This window comes from Hemitrygon akajei, chromosome 5 (genome assembly GCF_048418815.1).
Source record: "Hemitrygon akajei chromosome 5, sHemAka1.3, whole genome shotgun sequence".
NCBI classification, from domain to species: Eukaryota; Metazoa; Chordata; class Chondrichthyes; order Myliobatiformes; family Dasyatidae; genus Hemitrygon; species Hemitrygon akajei.
Window position 1 is genome coordinate 81,079,165 of NC_133128.1, and position 18,655 is coordinate 81,097,819.

The following is an 18,655-nucleotide window of genomic DNA, read 5'->3' on the forward strand; positions in this document are numbered from 1 at the left end:
GCATACTGGTAAATCTCCTCTGAAGCTTCCACATCCTTCCTTAAATGAGCTGTCCAGAACTGAACATCATATTCCAAATATGGTCAGAGATGAACTTTATATTGCTGCAACATCACCTCGCAGTTCTTGAACTCAATCCCCTAACTAATGAAGGCCAGCACTTTGTTAGCCACCCTATCAACTTGTCTGAAACTTGCCCACAACCTGGACCCCAAGATCGCTCTGTTCCTCCGCACTGCCAAGAATCCTGCCATTAACTTCGTGCTCCGCCTTCAAGTTCAATCTTCCAAAGTATATCTCTTCACACTTCATTAGACTGAACTCCGCCTGCCAATTCCTCACCCAACCCAGTCTATATCCCGTTGTAACCTGTGATAACCTCCCTCATTTCCCCCAACAACTCCAACCCTTATGCAATCTGCAAACTTAGTACTCACTCCTCCACTTCCTCTTCTAAGTCTTTTGTAGACATCAGAAAAAGCAAAGGTCCCAGAACCGATCGCTTCAGAACACGACTAGTTACCAGCTTCCAGGGAGATCCGCTGGCTTCTGAGGGCAAGCCATTTCTGAATCCATGCAGCCATTACCCATCATCAGATCACATCCCTCTGTAATTTTTCATAACCCTCGACACAATGCACAACACCACTTATTTTAGCATCATCAGCAGGCTTACCAACCATGCCTCGTACATTTACATCCTGATAGTTTATATAAATTATAAATAGCAGAGATCCCAGCTCCAACCTCCATGGCACACCACAAGATGCAGACCTCCAGTCCAAGAAGAAAATCCTTAATCATCACCCTTTGGAGAACATCTAGCCTGTTGGTGTCCCTGGTCGTGTCAGACATTGCAGATATCTTATACAACTACAATATACAATCCCATCTCCTGTACTCAATACTTTGATTTATGAAGGCCAATGTACCAAAATCTCTCTTTACGACCCTATCTACCTGCGATGCCACCTTCAAGGAATATTAGATCTGTATTTCCAGGTCCCTTTGTTCTACTACACTCCTCAGTGCCCTACCATTCACTGTGTAAGTCTTACCCTGGTTTGTCCCTCCCAAAGTGCAACACCGCAGTCTTGTCAGCTTTAACTTCCATCACCCATTTCTCGATCAATTTTCCCAGCTGGTCCAGATAATTTTCTAGCTTTGATAGAAATTATGCACTGTCCACTAAATACCCAGTCTTGGAGTCATCTGCAAACTTACTGATCCGATTTACCACATATCATCTAAATCAGGGGTTAACCTTTTTTTATACCATGGATCCCTTTTGCAGTCCAGTGAAGCCTATGGACCCCTTCTCAGAATAATGTATTCAAATATATAAAATAAAATACATTGGACTACAAAACAAATCAATTATATTGAAATACAGTTATCAAAATATAAAAATCAAAATCGTTTACATATGTGCTTCTTTATTAACGCATTAAATAACAAGGCTATACATTTAAAATATAGGCAAGTTAAAAATGAATTTTATTTTTTAAAGACATGTGTGAAGGCTTTTGTTGCTTAGCTTGAATAAGAGCATTAAACTGTGACATGGCCTTTGACAAAGCAACACACATGTCATGTTGAGTTTCCAATTGATTTCAATTTTTTGTTTTAATGGTTACAAGCCTGAAAATCCTGATTTGGGAAGATATGTTGTTGCAAATGGGATTAAAGCTTCCATGGCTCACTTTACAAGGCAAGGATAGGTTTCCCTCAAGGAGCACTAAAATTCTCCGAGGTTTTTTGAGATAAACTCTAATTGTAGCAAGTTTTTGTCCTAAGGCACTTCAGGACTTGTCCTCTTTGAAACCCAGTGCACTTCTGTGCGATAGAGAAGCATTCATATTCTGTATCTACTCCTTGCATAGGTCTTTTAAAAATCCAATTACTCGGAGACCTACTTCTAATAAAGTTGATGACTTTTATGGCTGTTGACGAAACTTTGTTGGAAAAGTCTCTTTTGCCAGTGCATTCTATGTAAAAAATAATGAGTGACAGTGATGTAGGGAACTTCCTTTTTCATTAAAGTAGCTAAACCAGATGTATTACCAAGCACCGCAGGAGCTCCATCTGTGCAAAGAGTGTGTAGTTTTTCTTTCCAGTCAATGTTTTGTTTGGCAACAAAACTTTTTATCATTTCCAAAACATCGATGGCCTTTGTAGTTTCCAAAATGGACTCACAAAATAAGAATTCTTTGATGGCATCAGCATACATATAATGGACAAAAACAAGGAGCTGACTACATTGAGAGAAATCTGTATTTTCACCCAGTTGCATACAGAATGGGAAATGCGAGGCTGACAATTCCTCAATGACCTGTTTCAAAATGTTAAAAGAAATATCAGCTATTCTAGAAAGTATCACATTATTTGATAAGGGAACTGCTTCCAGTTTTCTTCTGTTCCAGTCCACAAATATGTTTGACTGTTTGCAGGATTTACTGAACTCTCTCCAATAGTGTTGAGCTTCCTTTGTTTGTCAATCCAGTAAGCAACTTTATAGGATGCTTCAGGAAAAAGGTTTTTGTGAAATTGCAAATCCAAGTTTTGGAAGTGTCCCAACTCTTTCGAATTGAGCTTTCATCGCATGAAAATAATCCTGCAACTTTAGATGCATTTTCAGAACGGATAGGCGTGAGGTGCACTTTCAGATTTGCTGACTTCATATTTCCATTTGCAAGAATTTTTCCGCACGAAAAGACACTGCGGCTTTTGTGTCCTGTCAGGTCCATTAGTGCAAGCGAAACCACATAATGCATACTTCTCATCATGCTTCCTTTTCTTCCACATTTCAACTTCAATTGTGTCTGCAAAAATATAAAACAAATAAAGCTAAGTTAAATATTTGATTTAATTGATAGTTCTTGAAACTCAATATTTTTAATGGATTTTAAGTACTTTGATAAATCTGCTAAGAAATATGTAATCTGTATGTTAAGTGAAGTGTACAATATTCAAGAAATTTGTGTGCCCAGTAAGTAAAATAAGGCAGGTTTTACCACTTATCCAAAGATGTAACAGTCTTAATGGCTTTAAGATTCTCGGATAGACACAAGGATTAAAACAGTAGCCCTGGCGGTGTGTCCTTCCTGGAATTTGGTAAAGTTGCATGGCTTTCTGTGCCTTCCTAAAAACAATGGTTCTCATTTCTCACATAGAAACATAGAGAATAGGGGCAGGAGTAGGCCATTCGGCCCTTCGAGCCTGCACCGCCATTCAGTATGATCATGGCTGGTCATCCAACTCAGAACCCTGTACCTGCTTTCTCTCCATACCCCCTGATCCCTTTAGCCACAAGGGCCATATCTAATTCCCTCTTAAATATAGCCAATGAACTGGCCTCAACTGTTTCCTTTGGCAGAGAATTCCACAGATTCCCCACTCTCTGTGTGAAGAAGTTTTTCTTCATCTCGGTCCTAAAAGGCTTCCCCTTTATCCTTAAACTGTGACCCCTCATTCTGGACTTCCCCAACATCAGAAACAATCTTCCTGCATCTAGCCTGTCCAATCCCTTTAGAATTTTATACGTTTCAATAAGATCCCCCCTCAATCTTCTAAATTCCAGTGAGTATAAGCCTAGTCGATCCAGTCTTTCTTCATATGAAAGTCCTGCCATCCCAGGAATCAATCTGGTGAATCTTCTTTGTACTCCCTCTATGGCAAGAATGTCTTTCCTCAGATTCGGGGACCAAAACTGCACACAATACTCTAGGTGCGGTCTCACCAAGGCCTTGTACAACTGCAGTAGAACCTCCCTGCTCCTATACGCGAATCCTTTTGCTATGAATGCCATTTGCCTTTTTCACCGCCTGTTGTACCTGCATGCCCACTTACAATGACTGGTGTACAATGACACCCAGGTCTTGTTGCACCTCCCCTTTTCCTAATCGGCCACGATTCAGATAATAATCTGTTTTCCTGTTCTTGCAACCAAAGTGGATAACCTCACATTTATCCACATTAAATTGCATCTGCCATGAATTTTCCCACTCACCTAACCTATCCAAGTCACCCTGCGTCCTCTTAGCATCCTCCTCACAGCTAACACCGCCGCCCAGCTTTGTGTCATCCGCAAACTTGGAGATGCTGCATTTAATTCCCTCATCTAAATCATTAATATATATTGTAAACAACTGGAGTCCCAGCACTGAGCCTTGCGGTACCCCACTAGTGACTGCCTGCCATTCTGAAAAGGTCCCGTTTACTCCCATACTTTGCTTCCTGTCTGCCAACCAATTCTCTATCCACATCAATACCAAACCCCCAATACCGTGTGCTTTATGTTTGCACACTGATCTCCTGTGTGGGACCTTGTTAAAAGCCTTTTGAAAATCTAAATATACCACATCCACTGGCTCTCCCCATCCGCTCTACTAGTTACATCTTCAAAAAATTCTATAAGATTCGTCAGACATGATTTTCCGTTCACAAATCCATGCTGACTTTGTCCAATGATTTCACCTCTTTCCAAATGTGCTGTTATCACATCTTTGATAACCAACTGTAGCATTTTCCCCACCACCGATGTCAGACTAACTGGTCTATAATTCCCCAGTTTCTCTCTCCCTCCTTTTTTAAAAAGTGGGGTTACATTAGCCACCCTCCAATCCTCAGGAACTAATCCAGAATCTAAGGAGTTTTGAAAAATTATCACTAATGCATCCACTATTTCTTGGGCTACTTCCTTAAGCACTCTTATTCATTCACAGTATTCTCACAGTCAGTTTTAAGATGTGCGGTATTTTCTTGGAGTAATAATACACGAGCACCACTTGTAAAACATACTGCGTGGGCACGTCTTTACTTCATTACATAGAGAGTGGACAAAAGGGAAATACAAAGAGAAAAACAAAAGATAGATAAAGAACCTCTGACACTCACAAAGCTTATAACTCTGTGCATGACTTGAATTACTTCGCAATCTGTTAGCAACAATAGATGTTACTTTAAACAACAAACTTCAGCAGTTATCCCAACCATCAGACGTGTTTGAAGTTGCCTGGTCTACACTTGTAGCCGGCAAACCTGTCCGTGTTACAAAAGGCCACGCGGCCTTACGGAGTTAAGAATTCTCATTTGAACTGTTCAGTTCTGCAAAACTTCACCAAGCGATAAAAGTGACTCACCTCCTTCCACACATTGGTCAAAAAGCAATTGTAGATAGGGAATATTGGAAAGCGATGTGGAAGCCTGGGTCACGCATGTGAGAACATGTGACTTCACCGTGTGGTGGCTGAATACTAGTAGGCCCAGGGCTGCCCGATAGTTGGCCAGCTGTCGCGCACAAGCGTCTGCAGAGAGGAAAACTGCGCTCACATTCAGTCTAGCAGCAGGTCTAATAACTACAGTATTAACTATCGTAAGTACCTGTGATATCTATTGGGTTCAATGTCACAGGTACTACTAATGCTACTGTGGTTTATTGCCTACATTCATAATTGAAGGAGGTGCTAAAGTTCAGTTAGAGGTTAGTGAAAATAAAGATGTAATTTTTTTCCCATCCAAGTTCACGGACCCCCTGGAATCTATCCGTGCACCCCTGAGGGGTCCTGTTGACCCCAGGTTAAGAACCCCTTGATCTAAATCGTTAATATAGAGTAGATGAGAAACAACAATGGAGCCAGCACTGATCCCTGTGACACTCCACTAGTCGCAGACAACCATCTATTTCCACTCTCTGGTTTCTCCTGCTGAGCCAATGTTAAATCCAGTTTATTACTTCACTTTGAATGCCAAATGACTTTACCTCCTGGACCAGCCTCCCATATGCGGGATTCTGTCAAAAGCCTTGCCAAATTCTGTGTAGACAATATCCACTGACCTTCTTTCATCAATTTTCTTGGTAGCCCCCCTTCAAAAAATTCTATAAGGTAGGCATGAAGTGCCACATGCAAAGCCATGTTGACTATAACCTAATCAGGCTCCGACAGCCAAATACTTATATATCCTGTCCCTTACCATGCCTTCCAATAATTAACCCACAATTTACATCAGGATTTAATTTTTCGGCTTATTCTGTGGAGATGGAGCAGTATTAGTTATCTTCCAGTCTTGTAGTACCTCATCTGTGAATAACGACATTTTAAATATGTCCAGCCAGGGTTCCTGCAATTGACCTCACAATCTATCTCGTTCAGATCTTGCACCTGATTGTTTACTCGCACTGCGCTTTCCCTGTGGCTGTCACCCTGTATTCTGTGTTCTGTTAGTGGTTCAACAGAGAAAGTAAACAATATACAACCTGAAATTGTTACTCTTTGCAGACACCCACACAGCAGATAAAAAAACAACAAAAGAATGACAGGAACGTAGGGACCCCAAAGCTCCCTCTCCCCTCCCATGCACAAACAGCAGCAAAGGCGTCAACCCCCCTCCCCCCTCACCTGCTCCAGCAACAGCACTGAACCCCTGCCGCCCCACACTGCACGGGCAACAGCAAAGCCCCCAAAGAGAGCACGGTCCAGGGTCCATCCCAACACTTTGGTATCTCGGGCAGGCTGTCCCTCGCTAGTGAGGGAGAGAGATGGCTTCCTCAACAAACAAGAGTGGGAGTTCACTGTTTCAATCTTCCAGTCTCCGGGTCTCCCAACTCAAAGACCAACAAGCTCTCACTCACCATCAAAAGAGAGAGAATGGTTCTCTTGAGTGAAGGGGTCTCCTTCTGACAACAGCAGACGCCACCTGCTGTCTTGATGTGTCGGTCTCCTGCGACGCTTCTGTTGGCGACAATGGCAAGGAACTGGATCGACTATGGAAACGCACACCGAAGGCACACGTCTTTCAGGCCGTACCTGGAGATATCGAAGTGCCAGGCTGCACAGCGGGGCTGAGAACCCACCGCTCGCAGACAACCGTAGTTTGAGCTGCAGCTGTAGATCACAGACTCCGACAGGACCCCAGCAGCCTTGAAAAGACAAGAGAATCATGAGAAAAAAAGAATAAGCCATTTCGCAGGTGAACTGGAAGAAGCCACATAGGCCTGAAAAATGTCTGGCACCATCTTTTCTAGCTCCTCCCTTGTACCACCTCAGTGCACTGTGTAATGATTTGATCTGTGTGAACAGGTTTTTCAGTGGAATTGAGCAGATTGTGGGGAGAGCTCGTTCTCTGTACTCAGTATGTGTAACAATATTAATAAACCAAGCCAAGCCAGAACGTCAATTATCAATCCAATCAGCTATCTCTCCCTAGATCCAATGTGATCCAATCTAACCTGCCCTGAGGGATTTTGTTAAATGGCTGGCTAGATCATAAGACCATAAGACACTGGAGCAGGATTAAGCCATTCAGCCCATCGAGTCTGCTCCACCATTCCATCATGACTGGTTGTGGATCCCATTTAACCCTGTACACCTGCCTTCTCATCACTCCTTTGATGCACTGATCAATTAGGAAACTGTCAACTTCCGCCTTAAGTATACCCACTGCAGTCTGTGGTAGAGCAATCCACAGATTCACTACGCTCTGGCTAAAAAAATTCCTCCCTACCTCTGTTCTAAAAGGTCGCCCCTCAATTTTGAGACTGTGCCCTCTAGTTATGGATGCTACCACCATAGGAAACATCCTCTTCACATCCACCATGTAGAGTCCTTTCCACATTCCATTGAGTACAGCCCCACTGCTGCCAAACGCTCCTCATTGGTTAACCCCTTCATTCACAGAGTCATCCTCGTGAGCCTCCTCTGGACTCCCTCCAATGACGACACACACTTTCTGAGGTATGGGGCCCCAAACCTTTGAGAATTCTCCAAGTATGGCCTGACTAGTGTCTTATAAAGCCTCATCATTATCTCCTTGCTTTTATATTCTATTCTCCTTGAAATAAATGCCAACATCGCATTTGCCTTCTTTACCACAGGCTCAACGTGTAAATTAACCCTCTGGGAATCTTCCACGAGGACTTCTAAGTCCCCCTGCACCTCTGATGTTTGAATCTTTTTCCCATTTAGATAATAGTCTGCACTATTGCTCATTGATCTGTCTGCATTTGTACCCAGTCACTTTCTTGTCCTTCATTACATTCATGTTACACCCATCGTCTACGTTTAAACCTGCTGGCTCATCCTCAGCTCTACCATCCTGGTTCCCAACTCCCTGCCACCATTCCCAATAGCTCTAGTGAACCTGCCCGCAAGAATATTGGTCTCCCTCAGATTCAAGTGCAACCCATCCTTTTGTACAGGTCACACCTGCCCCAGCAGAGGTAACAATTGTCCTGAAATCTGAATCCCTGCCCCTGCTCCAATTCATCAGCCACAGATTTATCTGCCACTTCATTCTATTCCTATCCTCACTGTCATCCACTGCCCTCCGACCTACCTCTTTGTTACCTCCTCAAAATACTGTAAAAGATTTGTCAGGCATGAATTTCCACATACAAAGCTGCCCTGAATTTCACGCCCTCCAAATATTGTTGGAAGGGTTGGCGAGTTATCTCAAAGTCATGAGGGCATGACTAAATTTGGTGGGGTGGGGGAGAGTGTAAGACCCTGGGAAAGGGTTCACTGCTGAAGTAATGGTTTCTCTGTAGCAGCAGTGTTTGGGTTATGACTAGAGGTATGGGGACTTCGGAATGTGCAGCGTCCAATGAGCGGAACGGTTTTCTTTCTTGTGTGCCCAAAAGTGAGGGATTCAGCAAAAGATGGAGAGAGAAGATGCCAGAACAGAGAGGTCATAGACTGCAGAATTGAGTGGACGTGGAATGGGGTCAGGAGTCGACGATGCCTAGGGGAAATCAATGGGGACGAACAGATGGGGAAGTGTCATGAGACTGTTACATTAAAATGGACCCTTTTCTTTTAGTGTTTCTTTACTAACCCTCTAGTCAAATTAAGAATTATAAAGCTAAATTGTTTAATTGCATATGGTGTACTGTTTGTTATTTCATGGTACTGATTTGTAACAGGGGAAAACATCACACAGCATCCACTCAAGCGAGATTTCACAAGTTTGGCGAGCCACCGAACCTAGGGATTACACGAGCAGCACACACAAAATGCTGGAGGAACTCAGCAGGCCAGGCTGCCTCTATGAAAAAGAGTACAGTTGATGTTTTGGGCCATAACCCTTCGGCAGGACCGGAGAAAAAAAAGTTGAGGAGTAGATTTGAAAGGTGGGGGAGAGGAGGGAGAAAAGCCAAGCGATAGGTGAAACTTGGAGCAGGAGGGATGAAGCAAAGAGCTAGGAAGTTGATTGGTGAAAGAGACGGAGGCCATGGAAGAAAGAAAAAAGCAAGAGGGAGGAGAACTAGAGGGAGCTGATGGTCAGGCAAGGAGATAACATGAGAGAGGGACAAGGGGATTGGAAATAGTGAGGGGAGAGGATGGGGGCCATTACTGGAAGTTTGAGAAATCGATGTTCATGCCATCAGGTTGGAGGCTACCCAAACGGAATATAAGGTGCTGTTCCTCCAACCTAAGTGTGGCCTCATCCTGACAGTAGAGGAGGCCATGGATGGACATATCGGAATGGGAATGGGAAGTGGAATTAAAATGGGTGGCCACTGGGAGACCCTGCATGTTCTGGCAGATGGAGCACAGATGCTTGGCGAAGCAGTCTCCCAATCCATGTCGGGTCTCAGTGATATACAAGACGCCACACCGGGAGCACCGAATACAGTATTTAACCCAACAGACTCACAGGCGAAGTGTCGCCTCACCTGGAAGGATCATTTGAAGCTTGGAACATAGACTATTCCCCACTAAGAAACACCAGGCCATTGTCTCCCACACCATCACCAACCTTATTGACTCTAGGGATCTCCCAACCACTGCCACCAACCTCATAGTTCCCACACCCTGCACATCCCGTTTCTATCCAAAATCCACAAACCTGTCTGTCAGGTAGACCCATTGTTTCAGATTGTTCCTGCCCCACTGAACTCATATCTGGATACTTCGACTCTGTTTTATCCTCCCGGTTCAGTCCCTTCCCACCTATGTCCACAACATCTCACATGCTCTTGATCTTTTCAAGGTTTTCAGGTTCCATGGACCCATCATCTTATTTTTACTATGGATGTCCAGTCCCTATACACCTCCATCCCCCACCAGCAAGGCATCAAAGCTCTTTGTTTCCCAACCAGTTGCCCTCCACCACCACTTTCCTCTGCCTAGTGGAACTTGTCCTCACTCTAAATAACTTCTCCTTTGGGTCCTCCCACTTCCTTCAAACAAAAGGTGTAGCCATGGGTACTCGCATGTGTCCCAGCTAAGCCTGCCTGTTTGTTGGCTACGTGGAACAGTCTACGTTCCGAGCCTACACTGGTGACCGTCCTGCACTTTTCCTACGCTACATTGATGACTGTGTTGGTGCACCCATGCTGAACTCGTCAATTTTATCCACGTTGCCTCCAACTTCCACCCTGCCCGCAAATTCACCCAGTCCATTTCTGACCCTTCCCTTCCTTTTCTTGATCTCACTGTCTCTAACTTTGGAGAGAGCTTATCCAACGATGTCTATTATAAACCAACAGACTCTCACAGCTACCTGCACTATACTTCGTCCCACCCTGCTACTTGTAAAAACACCATCCCCTTCTCTCAATTCCTCCATGCCCACCACATCTGCTCTCAGGATGAGGCTTTTCATTTTAGAACATAGGAGATGTCCTCCTTTTTCAAAGAAAGGGGCCTCCCTTCCTCCATCGTCAACGCTGCCCTCAATGGCATCTCTTTCATTTCACGTATGTCTGCTCTTACCCCATCCTCCCACCACACTACCAGAGATAAGGTTCCTCTTGTTTTCACCTACCACCCCACCAGCCTCCGTGTCCAGTGCATAATGCTCCAAAACCTCCACCACCTCCAACTGGATACCACCACCAAACACATTTTTCCCTCCCCCCCCCCCCACTCTCTGCTTTCCACAGGGATCGTACTCTACGCGACTCCCTTATCCATTCATCCTTCCCACTGATCTCCCTCCTAGCACTTACCCTTGCAAGCAGAACAAGTGCTACACCTGCCCCTACACCTCCTCCCTCACCACCATTCAGGGCCCCAAACAGTCCTTCCAGGTGAGGCGACACTTCACCTGCAAGTCTGTTGGGGTCATATACTGTGTTCCGTGCTCCCGGTGTGGCCTCCTGTATATCAACATAGATTTGGAGATCGTTTTGCTGAGCATCTGGCAGAACGAGTGGGATCTCCCAGTGGCCACCCATTTTAATTCCACTTCCCATTCTGATCCATCCATGGCCTCCTCCACTGTCAGGATAAGGCCACACTTAGGTTGGAGGAACAACACCTTATATTCCATTTGGGTAGCCTCCAACCTGATGGCATGAACATCGATTTCTCAAACTTTTAGTAGTGCCTTGCACTCCATTCACCATTTCCTATCCCCTTGTCCCTCTCTCACGTTATCTCATTGCCCGACCATCGCCTCCCTCTGGTACTCCTCCCCCTGCCCCCTTTTTATTTTTTTCCATGGCCTAGCTCTTTGCTTCATCCCTCATCCTTCAAGTTTCACCTGTCACCTGGTGTTTCTCTCTCCCCTCCCCTCACCTTTCAAATCTACTCCTCAGCCTTTTCTCTCCAGTCCTGCTGAAGGGTTTTGGCCTGAAATGTCAGCTGTGCTGTTTTCCAACGAAGATCTCAATCGTGTACTGAAAGAATGGATAACAGCCATTGACTGTCCATCTGGGCAGCCAAGGTAATGAGTGACAGCTTACGTTGCAAGTCAAGTCAAGTCACTTTTTATTGTCATTTCGACCACTACTGCTGGTACAGTACACAGTAAAAACGAGACAATGTTTTTCAGGACCATGGTGCACAGTAGAGGGCAGTAAGTTGGTGTCAGTCCAGACTCTGGGTATTGAGGAGTCTGATAGCTTGGGGGAAGAAACTGTTACATAGTCTGGTTGTGAGAGCCCGAATGCTTCGGTGCCTTTTCCCAGACGGCAGGAGGGAGAAGAGATTGTGTGAGGGGTGCGTGGAGTCCTTCATAATGCTGTTTGCTTTGCGGATGCAGCGTGTAGTGTAAATGTCTGTAATGGTGGGAAGAGAGACCTCGATGATCTTCTCAGCTGACCTCACTATCCGCTGCAGGGTCTTGTGAACTGAGATGGTGCAATTTCTGAATCAGGCAACTTGACTTGACTTGACTATATAGTAGCTGCAAATATTCCAAAATCTGAAATCCGAAACAGATTTGGCCCCAAGCACTTTGGATAAGAGAGTCTCACCTGCACAGTTCGTGCCTTCACTGTGATGCTTATAGGAGTAGAACCACAGCTGACAAAATAGACCACCTGAATAATCTCCCAGGGCTGACAAAGATCACAGCCAGTGATATTCAGCTGCCTTCATGGAAAATAAGAAAAGCAGCCAACTGCAGGCCAATGGCCACTAGCTTTGTTCTATGAAAAGTATGGAAGTGAAATATTACTTAAGCAGAATAAAACAGAATAAAAATGTGGTTGAAGTGATTTGCTCAAAAGAGGAAATGTGGTCTTTAACAGAGTAGGTGCGGCATTGCTATTATGTGGGCAAGCACTGACAAAATTACCCAACTTGATTATGGAGTTTTAACAGGAACTTATACTGGGTCTAAATCATTAATGTCCTGATCCTCTGGGCAGTGCCAGAAAATAAATGTGACACCAGACACCAGAGTGTGGACAGCATGCAGCTCCAGCTGGGGCCAATAGGTGTCAGGGGAGCAAAGGAGCCTTTCTTTTGTTATCCACCATGGCAAAAGTCTGGATTTAAATGATCCATACAATCAAGTAGCAAATAAGAAGGGAAAAATGAAAATAGCACTTCTGAAGTAGAAATGAAACACTTCGAACAGAATCAGTCCTATGTTGGCATAAGACCAAGTGTAGCATCAGCACTTGCCAGGTAGATGTCAGCATGTGCATTGTTCAGTATGTTAAGGGTTGATTGTGCTAGAGAACATACACAGTTCACATCTGGACAGACTAGTGTGGGCCTGTTATTAACGATACACAACATCCAGTCTCTCAACACCACGTACAATCAAAAATGGAAGCTAATTACCGAAACAACGAGGCATGTACTCAATGTACCTTTTGTACTTTCTTCATGTCCAAACTCTGTTGATTTGGTTCTTCTTGATTGCACTTCACCTTTCTAAAGTCTGAGTTCAAATGAAAATAATATAAAAGCAAGGATGTGATGCTGAGGCGTTATGAGGCACTGCTCAGACCACACCTGGAGTATCGTGAGCAGTGTTGGGCCCCATATCTTAGAAAGGATGTGCTGATATTGGGGAGGGTCCAGTGGATGTTTACAGGAATGATCTGGGGAAAGAGAAGGTTAAGGTATGAGGAGTGTTTGATGGCTCTGGACCTGGACTTTAGAAGATTGTGAGGGGGGATCTCATTGAAACCTACCAAATACCAGAAGTCCTAGATAGGAGCAGACGTGGAAGAGGATGTTTTCAATAGTGGGAAGAGTCTAGGACAAGAGGGCATAGCCTCAGTATAGAAAGATGTTCCTTTATAACCAAGATGAGGGGAAATTTCTTTAGCCAGAGGATGGTGAGTCTGTGGAATTCCTTGCCACAGACAGCTGAAGAGGCGAAGTCATTGGGTATATTGGTTCTTGATTAGTTAGGGCATCGAAGGCTACAGGAGAATGCTACAGAAGGCAGAATACATAGAAGGCTACAGAAATCAGGAGAATGGAGTTGAGAGAGAAAATACTGTAAATCAGCCATGATCAAATGGCAGAGCAGACTCAATGGGCTGATTAGCTTAACTCTTCTCCCTTGTCTTATGTTCTTCATGAGTTGTGATTTAACAATAACTTACAAAATCAAAGGTTCCTGTAGCATTATCGCTTCTCCTCAAAGAGGGCTTCACAATGCTCTGCAAGTAGGACCATGTTGAACCTTAACAGTGTAACAGCAACATGTTGTGGGATGTAGTATATAATTCCTACATGCCCAGCAGACTTTGATCATTTCTCTCCCTCTCCATTATAATGATTCCTTTGTTTATTTTCAATGCAAATCTAATTAGGTAATGGGAACTAGTTCCTCAGTGATCCTTTGTTAAGGCAAAAAATCTCTTGTTATTATAGCTATGAAGACATCCTAAACCACTTTGTATTCCTGGAACAGTGGTTATCATTCTGACATACCAGCCAACTTGCAAAAAAAAAGATTAATAATCATATAATCTGTTTTAGTAGTGTTTGTTGAGTGAAACTAAGGTCCAATAGACCAAGTAGTACTTTCCACAGCATTGTGGGATCTTTTGTTTTCAACCATTGCCAGAGCCACTATTTACAATCTCTCCATAAAGCTGAATTATCTGACAACAGACAAAGTGCTTTACTTTTCAGTCCCAATAGCTTTGTATGAAGTAGTTAGCAAATTTGTATTATAACAAATGAGGACATAAGTCAAATTGAAATCAATAAAAATTTATCATTAGCAGTGCCACTTAATGGACTTTCTCCTTGCAGACCACACACTTTGTGCTGGATAATGGACTAAATTTTCTGGAGGAGTAATCCCTTATATTCCGTCTGGGTAGCCTCCAGCCTGGTAGCATGAACATCGATTCCTTGAACTTCCAGTAATTGCACTCCCCCCCCTTCACCATTCCCCATTCCTGTTTCTCTCTTTCACCTTATCTCCTTTCTTGCCCATCACCTCCCTCTGGTGCTTCTCCCCCTTCCCTTTCTTCCATGGCCTTCTACCCTCTCCCTTCACCACCATCCTAAACTAAAGCAAATATTCTACCCTTCCCCTTCTCCAACCCTGTATCTCTTTCACCAATCAACTTCAATGCTCTTTGCTCCACCCCTCCCCCCTCCTGGTTTCACTTATCACCTACCACCTTGTACTTCTTCTTCCCCTCCCCCATCTTCCGACTCTGACTTCTCATTGGTTTGTCCAGTCCTGATGAAGGTTTCTGACCTGAAATGTAGATTTCTTCCATAGATGCAGTCTAGCCTGGCCTGCCGAGTTCCTCTGGCATTCCTCTGGAGTGTGTTGCTTGGACTTCCAGCATCTGCAGACCTTCCCTTGTTTGTAAATTTTCTGGAGTGTGATTTGAACCCAGAAATGCAAGAGTTCTCAGTGAACTGGCATAGGTAAGCAACTCAGAGAAGATGCAGTTAACTCAGCTAATACCCAAGGTGGTTAATGGAATCCCTGACCTTTGCTCTTGATAAGTTTCTGCCTCATGGGGGACCTGTGAGGAAGTGACAGGAGTTCAGATGCATCCCCAAAATAGTCAGCCTGATAACCACCATGATGCATCACAAGACCTGAGAATCACTGAAGCAAGAGAAGGAGGTGAAGCAACAAATATCTGCTTCAGTTTAGGGTGGTGGAGAATATTGGCAGATCAGGGTGAGGTGTCTGACGTTGCAGTGTTCTCTGAGCTTGGTAATTAGCTTGCAGAGGTTTCATCAGAACTTGAGGTGACACCCTCAGTGCACAGTTGATACTTCTCTCTGGGAGTGCTTGCGTTTATATAGATCTCCCTACATTGCTTTAGAGCTGATCATCTACCCCCTTCAGCTGATCTTCGCCTGAGCCAGAGCCTCCATGGTATCCCATTTAAAGTGGGCTCCTTCTCGGTCTTTGTGTACCAAGATAAGCGACGGTGGATCGTGTCTCCGTACCGTCAGCTGTGTTCCTGTAAGCAAGTTGTACACGAAGCAGGCATGAGAATTTTTAGAAGTGCTGGTTCTCTTCTGATAACTCTGTAAAGAATGAAATCGAAATAGACGCCGTATACGAACCCGTAAGAGCTGAAGAAATGCAAGGAAATAGAATTCAAAGATCAACTGAAGGGGTAGCCAATAAGGACCGGGGCGAGCGAATGGGTCCTATATAAGCGCGAGCACTCCCAGAGAGAAACACCAGCAGCTGCACACTGAGGACGTCATCTCGACTGGCGATGAAACATCTGCAGGCTAATTGCCAAGCTCGGTGAACACCGCAACATCATCCGCTTTGGGTTTGAGTTCCACCAGATCGGAGGCAGGCCAGCCACATCCTCAAGGTGGTGCTCAAATGAAAGGCTCCTGCTTCACCCCGATCACAGTACAATAAACCAGGCCTTGCACTGTCATGCAGCAACATGTGGAACCACTCCACTAACAGGCTCTCATTCTTGAACTATTTTTTCAGCTGCTGCGAGACAAGTGTTGTTGGATAAATGTTAATGAAGAGATAGACAGTGTCTGTCTGTTTTACATAATAGGCAGGGAGATGACCAGCAATCCTATTTCAGACCTGCCTGTGAATGTGGGCCAGTTTCCAGTATCTGCAAATTCCTAGCTCATTATTCATTATTCTGATGAACTGGGTAGATCTGGCTCAAACTTGACTCTGGGCTTCTGGACATAATGTCACTTAGTTATCTGCCCTGCCCTCGCTCTGACCTCTCTGTTCTTGGCCTCTTATTCTGTTGAAGCGAAGCTCAATGTGAAGAACTGTGCCTCACATTCCACAAGTAATGACTCCTCAGCTTCCACTTCCATCTCTTTTAGACCAAACCCTCCTCCTTTCCCTACCAACCTGTTTGCCTTTCATCCTCATTAATTCTGTTTCCTACTTGATCTCTCCTTGCCATCCACTTTACTTGCCCATCTCCCCTCTCTACAAGTTAAAACTTATTTCAATGCTAACATTTTCTAGTACTGATGACAAACCAGATGGGGGATGTAGGCACCACTTCAATTTATTGTCCATCTCTACCTGTGCTTGAAAAGGTGGTGACAAGCCATATTCTTGAGCCACTACATTTCTCCTGGTGAAGGAACACCCCTCGTTCATTTGGGAAGGACTTACAGGGTTTACATCCAGTGGCAATGAAGGACCAGTAATATGCTTCCCAGTCAGGGTAGTGCAGGGTTTGAGGGAGAATCCGCAGATGGAGATGTCCACCTGCTGCTCTTGTCTTTCTTGATGACAGAAATCACAAGTATGGCAGACACAGTAAGAAAAGTCTGCCACTAGTCACAGAGAGAATAAGTATTTATGGTTCTGCACATATTTACCTTCTCTGTCTCCAGATTCTGCTCAGTCTATTCAATATTCTGCTGAGAGCCAGATCAGTGGCTGGTGACGGAGTAAGATACAAGAGGTCCAGATGCGATCCCTGGAAAGCCATCTCACGTGCAAAGTCGCAATTCTGGGCCAAACTTGAATCACTGAAAGATGCTCGACAGCTGTGGCAGGGCTCTTACCACTTACAAAGTGAAGCCATACAACGCAGTGTACGTAGCTGACAACAACGCTTCGCTCCCAGACGGGCTCGGCACTTTCTGTGCTCACTTGGACTGTCAAAACATGGAGGAAACTTCACCCCAATGATCTGTGGTTTCTGAGTCTGAGGACAATGTGAGCCTAATAAAATCATCCAGCCCAGATGGGATACCTGGCCAAGTACTGATCACCAATATCTTTAATCTCTTGCTTCGGCAGCCTGAGGTACCCAGCTACTTCAAGCAGGTTTCAATTGTACCAGTGCCTAAGAAGAACATGGTAACCTGCCTCAATGATCATCGCCCACTAGCACTTACATACACTGTGAGGACGAGCTTCAAGAGGTCATTGATGAAGCATATCAACTCCTGCTTAAGAATTGACTTGGATCTTCTCTAATTCGCCTAGCAGCAAAGGTCCACAGCAGATGCCATTTTATTGGCTCTTCACTCAACCCGTGAACATCTGGACACCAATGATGCCTACATTGGGATGCTCTTCATTGATTACAGCTCGGCATTCAACACTATCATCCCCTCAAAACTAATCAATAAGCTTCAAAACCTTGGCCTTGTGCAGTTTGGATCTTTGATTTCCTCATTTGCCCAGGTAGTTCTCACTGGCAACAATATCTCCTCTACAATCACCATCTGCACAGGTGTACCACAAGGCTGAGTGCTTAAACTCCCGCTCTACTCACTTGACACGTGATTGTGAGGCTACACACAGCTCCAATGCCATATACAAATTTGCTGATGACACCACTGTCACTGGCTGAATCAAAGGTGGTGATGAATCAGCATATAGGAGGGAGATTGAAAATCGGGCTGAGTGGCGCCACGACAACAACCTCTCACTCAATGTCAGCAAGACTAAGGAGCTGATTGTTGCCTTTGGAAGAGGAAACCAGAAGTCCATGAGCCTGTCTTCATCAGGGGATCAGAGGTGGAAGAGGATCAGCAACTTTAAAGTGCTATCATTTCAGATGATCTGTCCTGGACCCAATACAAAGAAAGCACAGCAGTGCCTCTGCTTCCTTAGAGGTTGCAAAAATTCAGCATGACATCTAACTTCTTCTTGGATATCTATAAAAACTTTAACAAGCTTTTATAGATGTGTGGTGGAGAGTTTATTGATTATTGCATTGTGGCCTGGTATGGAAACACCAGGCTCATGAATGGAAAATCCTATAAAAATTAGTGGATATGGCCCAGTCCATCATGGGTAAAGCTCTCCTTACCATTGAGCACATCTACACAGCACGCTGTCACAGGAAAGCAGCATCCGTCATCAAGAACCCCCACCACCCAGGACATGCTCTCTTCTCACTGCTGCATCAGGAAGAAGGTACAGGAGACTCAGGACTCACACAACCAAGTTCAGGAACAGTTTTTACCCCTCAACCATCAGGCTCATGAACCAGAGGGGATAACTTCACTCG

At 44.5% G+C, this 18,655-nt stretch overlaps 1 protein-coding gene across 1 annotated transcript in view; it reads right to left on the minus strand.

Moving 5' to 3' along the window:
- Window positions 1-1,464: 1,464 nt before the first annotated feature.
- The window catches only part of LOC140727213 (uncharacterized), a 41,924-nt gene continuing 24,733 nt past the window's right edge, over window positions 1,465-18,655 (minus strand). Inside the window, exons 2-4 of the mRNA XM_073044479.1 lie at window positions 6,632-6,919; window positions 5,142-5,306; window positions 1,465-2,822 (exon numbers count right to left, since the gene is read on the minus strand). Coding sequence (XP_072900580.1) covers window positions 2,635-2,822; window positions 5,142-5,306; window positions 6,632-6,919 — 641 coding nt within the window. The 3' untranslated portion in view covers window positions 1,465-2,634. The remainder of the gene's footprint in view (window positions 2,823-5,141; window positions 5,307-6,631; window positions 6,920-18,655) is intronic.